Source organism: Haemaphysalis longicornis, unplaced genomic scaffold (genome assembly GCF_048455015.1).
Source record: "Haemaphysalis longicornis isolate Haplotype H1 unplaced genomic scaffold, Haemaphysalis longicornis Haplotype H1 scaffold_8, whole genome shotgun sequence".
Taxonomy (NCBI): Eukaryota; Metazoa; Arthropoda; class Arachnida; order Ixodida; family Ixodidae; genus Haemaphysalis; species Haemaphysalis longicornis.
Genome location: NW_027526445.1, coordinates 178,007,926 through 178,018,136, shown reverse-complemented (window position 1 = coordinate 178,018,136; position 10,211 = coordinate 178,007,926). Strand labels below are relative to the sequence as shown.

The following is a 10,211-nucleotide window of genomic DNA, read 5'->3' as shown; positions in this document are numbered from 1 at the left end:
TGAAAAGATACCTACACAACAGAATAAGCTGCAACAGCTCTATGTTACTGAGGAAGATATATTCATCCCGCTCGGTATAAGAACAGGGAGAGGGCATTAGGAGAGGCCACCATCTGGTGCTTGTAATCCGGCCACTAACGTCGATGGTGATGAGGATACGTTCATAAAGGTTTGATTAATCTTCATTACAATTCCAAATTTCTTTACTCAAGTTAGGTGCAGCCACCCTAGACCGAAGCTGAATATTGTTTTTTTTTTCCACGGTAAATGTGTTTTTGCGTGTGCAGATAGCGACGTTTCAAATCATAAGCACGGTTCAGGCGCAATTCTGTCCATTTCCCAGCATTTTTGATACCCCATACACTGCTCTGGCCACTTGCCTGTTGAAGCTATGCGGCCTTGTTGCTCCCTAGAATTGTTAAACTTCACTGCTGCTCCGAAGTGGTGGCTGCTATAATAGCGCACAAAGTCTCTCACCACGGCAAGAAGAAATAGTGCACTTCTGTAGCAAAGTTTCAAACAACTTTTAAACTGAACGTTTTGAATATTTTTATCTCCGCATCTGAAAGTAAATTACCACGTTCCGAGTAATTGTGGGCTTTCGTAAAACACTGATGGCCCCTCATGTTCCCCTGATGCTCCCTTAGATCCCCAAGAGTGAAGACACACACATACCAAGACAATCTCAGCAAAAAACTGATGCTCCCTCATGTTCTCCTGATGCTCCCTTATGTCCCCAGGAATCAAGACACACACATGCAAGACAATATCAGAAACATCGGCACTTCTCTACGCAGAGTATCTCGGAGGCTTTGTTATAGGCCTGTCGGTTTTTCACCAGCCATGATTCGGCATCACCGAAGACTCCTGCTTTCTTTACTCTCTAAAGTCTTGTTTGCAGCATTTTCGGGGCTTTCGATGGCACAGTACGTGTTCAGGGCGCAGGGATGCTATACAGCTGGGTTGCACGTACCATAGCCTGCAGGTAAGTTCCGTGAATGACCTCTTTAATCCCATCGTGGACGCATCGGCTGATGTTATATGGGACATCTAGCGAAGTGGTTAGGGTGTCATAATATGTGGCGTTTGAGTTGACGGTGATGATGAGCTCGTCTGTGGGCACAACCAGCTGCGTCACAGTCGCCGTTCCGGCTGCAAAAAAGCGTTGCAAAGAATTCGACGTTACACTTTGTTAAAGAGGACCAAAAAATAAGTTTCTTGTTTGGGCGAGTTTTAGTAGAAACATTTATTCGCAAGCGAGTCGCAGTGAATCAACACGTAGAAATATATTTTCAATTAACTCATTGCATTGGCTCCTGTTGTGCTCGAATGCTATGCGCGGTACTGCTTTACGGGTACGACCGCTACAGCTACGCAGGTGGCCTAAACTCTGCTACCACCCCTTCGTTTAAAATGTAGTGTGGCGTACACATTCGTGTCATACAAGCTGTCCTATGTGTTTTAGCTGCGTTGTCAGACATAAGGGGCGAAGTTCGGCGAATGAACGTAAGTCCCAAGTGCGGCGACATGGCCGGACCTTCATCCGGAAGACGCACTGTTTTCGGCCAATGCTACGGCCTCTGCTCAAAATATCAATATTGCGACACAGTACTACACGTATAGCTTGTGTAGTATGTTCCAATACACCAATAAATAAATTAAATGCAGATTATTCCATTGGTTCTACAAGGCGGAAAACCAGCACAATGGTGTAAATATAAAAAGAATCGATGGACATTCTGTGTGTCCTTACGTTGCATAACTAAACGGCATTCAATTATCCTGGAACTTCAACCAACGCCCCTCAATAATGTTATTGCGCGGGGGCCGAAACAAGTGATGGAAGCAAGGCAATGCAAGAGAGGCATACGACCGGCAGTGGCGCTACTGCAACTGAATTTACTTCGAAGCCCTATTTTTAAATATTTGCAGGCATCCGAGCATGCACAGTACTTTCATGACATGAACAATTGCTAGAACATCGTAAATATCTGCATGTTTACTTATTTATTTACAAAATGCTGTAAGCGGGCAACCAAAGAAGGACTGGAAAAGGCATTAATGAGTAAAATGGCACACATCAGGTTTTAATCACACAAAATAATACTAATAATTGTTTTAAAAAGGGGGAGAACAGCAAAAAAAATGCCTGTAAGCAAAGTAAAAACTGAGAAGGAGCCCAACGCTGAAAGAAAGCAATTAATCAGACAATACGAAAATTCAAGGGACAGCTGCAAATTATTATTATGTTACTAATAAACATGCACGTCAATATAATATCCCGAAAGCCGGGCGGGAAATCGTGAATTGTTCGACTGGAAAATTATTTACGTAGGAAAGAAAAGTTCTGGGAGTTTTTTTTTTGTTTTTTTTTTTTACAGGGGACTAATGTCGGGACTGAAATCTAGTGTGAGATGCGCGAAGGTAGAGCTCAGAAATAAGTTTAGTTGCAGTAGCGCCAGCCCCATTAGCCCAAGTCGTGTTCTGCGCTTTTCTTGAGAGTACTCTGAACTAACTAGCCCAGCTGCGAGTTTTATGAAGCGATGGACGGAAGGCTATGAAAAACCGTGATGGATGCGGGCTATGACCAAATTCTAGCTTCGGGGGTTCTCACAAAATGACTCCGTGATTAAAACGCTGATCTACGCACCGACGCTGAGCCACGCACCGACAAATAAAACTGTGACTATCTTAAATCGGGCGCAAACTTGGGTTGCGTTAAATCTGTGTTGTCCGCATCGCCCTGAAGCTGAGCACGACCACTTGACTCATCTGCGGGCTTGGTTTCTGTGCTATCTGAATGCAGATTTCCGATACCACCGAACTATTCTTACTTCCGGTCCTGTCGGTATCCTTGGAACCATAAATTCCTTCGAGTTCCTCTATTCCCAAATTGAAACCGCTGGAGACACGTTGGACCCCTCTAAACGGTCAAAAATAATGCCTATATTAAAAATGCAGCATTCTCACTCGGTACGCGCACACATTCCCTGAAGTGTCAGCAAGCGTGCTTTCAACAAAAATGTGCTCAAGCCGGGAAATGGGGCTGAAATTTGCATCACTTTATTGGCTTTCGGTTTAAATTCGTTGACAGCGACAAATATGGGCGTCGTATTGTTTCCCCGAGCTGTTTGTCAGAAAATACCCCACTGAGAAAGAAACAGGTTGACCTGAGAAACAGGTTGACCTGAGACGCCTGAAGTTTCGCTATTCCTGTTTACATCCTTTAGAGCTTATTCCTACCAATGCACTATTTTTTACCGAGAAAGTACCGGTACTTCTTTGCTTGCAAACTGGCCATTTTCTTGGTTTTTTAGACATGACTTTTTGGGGGGCTTCTCGAACGCAAAAACCTTGGTCTGTCTGTCTGTCTGTCTGTCTGTCTGTCTGTCTGTCTGTCTGTCTGTCTGTCTGTCTGTCTGTCTGTCTGTCTGTCTGTCTGTCTGTCTGTCTGTCTGTCTGTCGCTCGATTCACCCGCCCGGCCACAATCGACTACGAATTGTTGAGGGAGACATTTATATAGGCAAAACATTTTCAGTTGAATAAATGCAGACATAAGCTCCGTACCTGTCGACATCGTTCTGCGAAAAGATGATATTAGGATTATCTGTGAACAACGTCAATACATAACTGCTGCTTGCCGTCATTTCAAATAAAGGTAGATTAGTACAGGATTTTTGGAAGAGAAAATTAAAAACTACGTGCTGAAAAGAATGTTTGAACCACGAAATACAAACAAGGGTGGCACCCCAGCCTAGCATCTGTTGCTCGAGCGCTGTTTCAACAGCCCCAACAGATGGTGTAACAGTGCGAAGGCGGCATAGTTGAACTCCGCACACTGGGGGGGGGGGGGGGGGGGGAGCAGCGTGAGACGTGGGCGGAAATAAACAGGAGAGGCAGTTACATTGCAAGAGCAGCGGAATACTTTTGTCTTTCCACGACATTCGCAGCTACGCGACCAAAAACGAGGCGAATTTGTCGCCATTGGCGCTACAAAGAGCCGTTATTGTTGACTCGAGGACAGTGTATTTTACATGGCTTAAGCATTAGTTTGTGCCCATAAAGCAGGAGGACCCCATGTGTATCGGCTTTCCTCACTGCACTCCCCAAGCAGCGATAAGCATGTCCTCTATGGCATCTGTCATAACGAAGGCTCAGGGTTTTTTGATTAGCTGGAAAATATCCGAAAAACACTCGCCTGGGGAATTTTGGATAATTCGAATTTCACCTATCAACACCGATTTTAGAGCACACGGTGGCAAAAATAACGATCGAATTTCTGACTTCAGGGCATCCGGTAAGTTCTCGGCACACCTGCCATTCGCACTTTTCCATGATAACTACGAATGCCCACCGGTCCCACAAGGAAGCTCCGTTGTCCTCTTTCATGAAAAGTACTCTCGTGTAAACAACGGTAATCTACCTTGATTTGGTTGGACTCACAAGCATCTGTGGCATCAGATGCTGTAGCATGCCTACGTTTTCACTATTTCTACTTTTCCCTGGTCGGGGGCACAGTTACAATCTTTTCAATGAAAACAAAAACAAATGTGACAATGCCCCGCTCTGTTTCTGAACGCCATGTTCTCCGAAGCGGTTATTATACATCGGTCAGTTTGGCCGGCAAAAATTTTACCAAACGTCGGCAGTATCTGGTGAACCACGCCCATTACACATTTAGCGAATTGCTTGGTATGCTTTTGTCGTATTTTTCTACGGATAATGTTTTGGCGCTTATCTCGAGCAGATACTGGCAACTTTTAAAGGGACCTGTCTTTTTTCTTCAAACGCGCTGTGGTAGCCTTTTGCAAAACAGCATCGGTTTTGCTTAGCCCTAACTTAGCGGAATAAAATCTTAATTTCGGAATATTGAATGTTTACAAGATATGACATCCAAAAAATATGAAATTTCGGTAAAAATGTAAACTCCAAAAAACACGATTGGAATTTTATCAGAAATAAACTCGGAAAACCTGGAGCCCAAGTTATAACCCTACTCCTCGTATCACTCCTCCCGCTAATCAGAAGGCGCGTGTTCAGAAATTCAAATAAGCATGCTGTTTCTGGAATGTGAGGAGATTGGAACTGTTGAGGTTTACTTTACGCCCAATAATGTGAAAATACTGGGCCTAGTTTCTCAAAGATTTATGGATTCAAGGATTTTTCAAGTATTCAGAGGGCTTACCCGCAGGTCACATCCTCATTCAATGCATACCCCTCGACCCAACACGACGCATACGTTTCGTTGAAATATACAGAAAACATATTAGCTGCAGTGCACTCAACAAACGTTTTAACCGACGACCCTATGTTCTTCATCAATCGTGTTCGTGAGATTGTAACTAAAAAGAGACTTTTAGACCTCTATTATGAAGCATAGTTACAACCTATACTCGGTTACAACTCAAGAACGGCATCACCTCATGTAGTTTATTACTCCCGCCAAAGCGCCGGACCAGTGAAGTCAGTGCGCGCGCGTTTTGAAAGGGGTTTGCTATGAATGCGTGATATCGTCTGCCTTGTCTCATGCAGTTTGTTTGTCGTCACTGCAGTCGTTTATAAGCATATTAAGTCCAAAAAATCACGGTAAAGGCTCACGCCATGTTCAAAATATTCCCAGTAACGCCCTACTTGCGCCGCGCGGAGAAACATCCGGCTACGGTGATAAGGCACAGCGCAACTTCCGGTGCCGTTCTTAAGTTGTCACCGACTATAGCCATCTACAACAGCCATCTTTATTGCCTTTCGTTTCATTTCACGCTTATTTTTATTGCATGTTTTAGTATTTTAAAAATAGCTTCAGCGCGAAACGAAACAAGGACACGAGGAGCAGGACTGGATGACCTTTCCTTGTCCTTGCCCTGCTCTTGTTACATTTAGCGCTGTAGCTATTTTTATACTGAACTACCAACCAACCTAACAGTACACTTTCGTAAAAATATTTCAGTATTTACATTTACACCACTGTCATAAAATAACATTTGGACAATCGTTTCCCCAGTTGGCGTTCCGTCATGAAACATCAACCACCACCATCGTCATCATTTTTTGAAGCATTCAATGATTCAAGGGTTTTACGGCTACATTTAAAGGCAGGAAGAACATTTATTGTGCAAGAGCACTTCATACTCACGTGGTTTTCCAGCAAGTTCTACAAGCACTTCAATGTCAGCAGCGTCCACAACCACGTACAACTCAGCTGCCTCTGTCTCGTTGTAGGCTTTCATCGTCCCGTTGTACACAGCATCGGTGATGTTTAAAGACATGTAGCATCCCACGGTGACCACGTTCTCGAGCCAGCCTGGTGGCGAGCATGTACTAGGGACAATTGGACAGAGCGGACAAACTTCATGAGAGCCGGAACGGCCGGTGGCTGTTGAAGGAAGATGAAGGGTGAGAAAATTTCCGGGAAGAATGTGTGCGATGGTGGCGAGTCTAAATTAGGAAAGGGGGAAAAAGATTTTGCAACACATTTTTCACTGGGAACGTGAACTCGAGTAATCGCACACAAAAACAAGATTTCTGTATAGCACGGAAGAATTTCGTGCCCCTTCACGCGTGGCAGTCCCGCTTTTAGTCCTGCCATAGTCAGGGAGGTGGCAATGCTAGAAATTTATTTTCATGTCAGTTCCACTGGAGGCGATGGCAGCAGAGGGGAAAAGGCGTTTCATAATTTCCGTTCTCAATTGCTGTGCGGTCGATAAAATGAACGCTGTTGCCGGCATTGATCTACTGGGCGGTACAAAATAAGAGTCAAACATCGTTTCCTTAACGAGAGCATGAACAAAACACCAAAGTGATATTACCCCTGTACTCCTTTGGGAATAGCGGCAACTAAGCAGCTTAATTTTCGACGAAAATGTGCCAATCATGCCCAGTAAGCCCACCTTAACCCTCAAGAAGGGAAGCGCCAGGGGTCCAGATTTATACTTCCACAAGTATCATAAGTTCTCAACTGCACTGAAGCAGATAGGTTCTTTCACGAATCATATTGCCCTCTATACCTAAAATAAATAACAGCAATCATACATGGACCTGGCTGGGGAACATTTTCCCTCGATTACTGTTTTCCAAAGACTCGCACAAGAACCTGCTGGAAGCGGAATCTTTTTTCGGCTGTTGGCGAGTTTTCTTCTCTTCACTCTAAATTTGTTGATGTCTCGTCAATATCTGCTAGAAGCAATTTTTATCAGCGACATAGCGTGTGGGTACACGAGAACTGAATTTGAACAACAAGACCTTTTCTAGAAACACTAGCATTGTTGGAAAAAGAGACAGAGCGTACACAAAAAGTGGGACTCAGTTTTTTTTTTTTTTTCATAGAAATGGGCGCTTCTGCATTTGTGGTTGGCCCAAGTTTCTGGAGTAACAGCCAGAAAGTACCAGAGTAAAGAGTTATGTAAAAACATGTCAATCAATCGATGGCGGAAAATAACAATCAGTGGAGGCATTTAATACAATTGTTCCAGATCATTTCTGTGTAATTCATGCTATATAAATACACAATATGGCACTTTAACAGCATTTTAATTCTATCGTGTACGAACATTTTAGTATTTCGATGTGGTTACCGTCTAATGGTAAAAAAATCGGCTGAAAACATTGGTCACTACAGAATAATTAAGTACACAGGTCAAACTTGAATTGACTGACATTTACACTAATATCTACAGGAGAATATTAGTTCGCTTTCGCATTTATCTCGCAGCAATTACAAGATAAACGCTGGGGCTACGTGCAGGACACAAGCTTGTTTTGTGTGTATATTACTAATTGAAAACAAATTATCAACTTTAACCTATGTGTTCAACAAAGTGAACACTCAACTGCTTCCTTCGGGAACACCTAATGCAAAATACCATATCTGTAAAGTGCCCCAATGTCCCCAAATCGATAAGGATGTTCTTTGTCAAAACTATTGAATAATCTGGGCCCCTAATAACATAATTTGAAATGTTTCTTTTAGAAAATTATTATTGGTATGAGCTGATCAGATAAATTCAGTCACAAACCGAGCGGTATTTGTTATAATTTATTGTTGTGTCATTTGGATTTTTTTCTGAGAAGATGAGTGGCGTGAGAAAAACACTGGATTGAACAGTTTGCAAAATTTCCGGATTTCGGTGAGGCATTGAAACATAGCTGAGAAGTTCCGCAATGTAGTAGCATAGGATTAAATGACTCTGTTAACATTCGAGATAAAGGTCATGACGGATCAATAAAATTTGGAGGGCCGATGTTCCCTGACCCCTATTTGTTCAACGGAGATGGAAGTGATTGCAGCAACAGCAATATCACGAGCAAAGTCAGAGTTACAGCTACCCTGCAGTTTCCTGCTATCAAATCGTGATTATCAGTGTTGACTGTAGTTTGCGTTAATGAAACTGGAGAGCGCATAGGAGTTTGCAAAGGGGGGAAGGGTATGTAGAGACCAAAAACAGCAGTAACAAAGAATTTTGCAAGCTAAGTTCCACCCGCACCTCACGAATCCCGCATTCATCAGCGTCACCAAGCCGTTGTAGAGAGATCCTAATGCAGCTACTTCGCGGTAAGCGTTGGTCAAGATGAAATCGCAATCCTTCAAAGCCATCATTTCGACGGTTCCTTCCACAGCCATTCTTGCTAGGATCTCCTCCATAAGTGCCATCATTTGTGGACTGTCCCCGTACGAAGGACCTGGGCAGAAAAACAATCATTTATTATCACCGCTTCAGATGTTAGCACCGGAGAGCGGCATTACCGATGTCATACCTTAGCGGCCAAAGGCAATGGTAATTTTGCTGCGAAACAGTATGCCTCTACCAGCGAAAGAAATTTTCGTGTCCGCGTCAGCAGAAAACGCCAGTCCCGATTAAATAAATTATTGGCACCGCCTGGAATCGAACCTGGACCCGCACAGAGAAACGGAGGGAGAGCCCGAAGGGGTATTCACACGACAGAGCGTTTCAGCGGAGAAATCCGAGGGAGGTCATGACGTCACCGCAGGCGGACCTTCGCTCGGCTAGCTCCTTCGCTCACACGGAGGATGCGACTTTCGGACGGACATCACTGTTTGCAGCCGCCTATCTCGAAAGCATAGCTGCCGTAGCACCGCCGATTCCGCGACGGCGGCAATTTCTGTTAAGCGCATACGTACTGATCTTGTCAACCGACCAAAAATTGGTCGTCGACGCGATGCAGGTGCTGCCGCGCGGAGAGAACGGCGCGCGACGTAGTAGCAGCCGGCCGGCCCACCTACAGGCCCGCATACTGATGTTAGGCTTAACACTGCGGCGAATATTCGATCAGCACGATGCAGCGAGATGCAGCGATGGCGTAGAGGTAGAACACCCGTCTCGCGTGCAGAAGGACCGTGGTTCGAATCCCGGTGCCGGACAATTCCCACCGGATTAAATAAAAAAAAAAATCCGCGTATTGATGGAATTGCACAAAGGGGCTTGGGGTGCGGCCTGACCTCGGCGACCATTGCCGGTAATGCACTCCCTCCCCAGAGCAGGATTGGCCACCCTGGTGTAGTAATGGCCACAACCTCCCATGAATACGCCAACTAACCCTCGGCCCTCAGTCCCCAGCGGCTGCGAAGCAACTGACCACGGCGGCGGTCAGACCTGTGACGCAGCAGAGGGTGCTAAGAATCACTGGATCCGGACAGGCCGCCAATGGAATCTGAACCTGGCAACGTTTAACGCGCGAACCTTATCTAGCGAAGCAAGTCTCGAGGTGTTGTTCGAGGAATTAAAGGGCATTAAATGGGATGTAATAGGGCTTAGCGAGGTTAGGAGGGCAGGCGAAGCCTTTACGGTGCTGAAAAATGGACACGTCCTATGTTACCGTGGTCTAGAGGACAGAAGAGAACTGGGAGTGGGATTTCTAGTCAATAAAAGCATAGCTGGCAACATAGACGAATACTATAGCATTAACGAAAGGGCAGCAGGTCTTGTAATTAGGCTAAATAAGAGGTACAAGCTCAAGGTGGTGCAGGGCTACGCGCCCACATCCAGCCACGACGACCAAGTGGTGGAACGCTTCTATGAAGATGTGGAATCGGCAATGGCTAAAGTAAAAACACAGTATACCGTAGTTATGGGGGACCTCAATGCTAAAGTAGGCAAGAATCAGGCTGGAGACAAGGCAGTTGGGAACTATGGTCTGGGCTGTAGAAATAGCAGGGGGGACCTACTTGTTGAGTTTGCAGAACGGAATAACCTAC

At 44.8% G+C, this 10,211-nt stretch overlaps 1 protein-coding gene across 1 annotated transcript; it reads right to left on the bottom strand.

The window, feature by feature from the left end:
* Window positions 1-685: 685 nt before the first annotated feature.
* On the bottom strand, window positions 686-8,668 carry LOC144149786 (uncharacterized). The gene is made up of 3 exons (XM_077681429.1): window positions 8,482-8,668; window positions 6,135-6,319; window positions 686-1,152 (listed from the first exon to the last, which is right to left on the bottom strand). Exons 1-3 carry the CDS (start codon window positions 8,649-8,651, stop codon window positions 935-937), a joined length of 573 nt encoding a protein of 190 aa, XP_077537555.1. The 5' UTR covers window positions 8,652-8,668; the 3' UTR covers window positions 686-934.
* Between the last annotated feature and the right edge of the window lie 1,543 nt (window positions 8,669-10,211).

What these genes read in the sequence shown, in the direction of transcription:
- LOC144149786 (XM_077681429.1), bottom strand. Translation starts at nt 8,651, where the DNA reads ATGATGGCACTTATGGAGGAGATCCTAGCAAGAATGGCTGTGGAAGGA. An exon ending in ATGAATGCGGGATTCGTGAG is followed by an intron (nt 6,320 to 8,481) that starts GTGCGGGTGGAA and finishes AATTGTCCCTAG; the next exon opens with TACATGCTCGCCACCAGGCT. An exon ending in AGAACTTGCTGGAAAACCAC is followed by an intron (nt 1,153 to 6,134) that starts GTGAGTATGAAG and finishes GCTTTTTTGCAG; the next exon opens with CCGGAACGGCGACTGTGACG.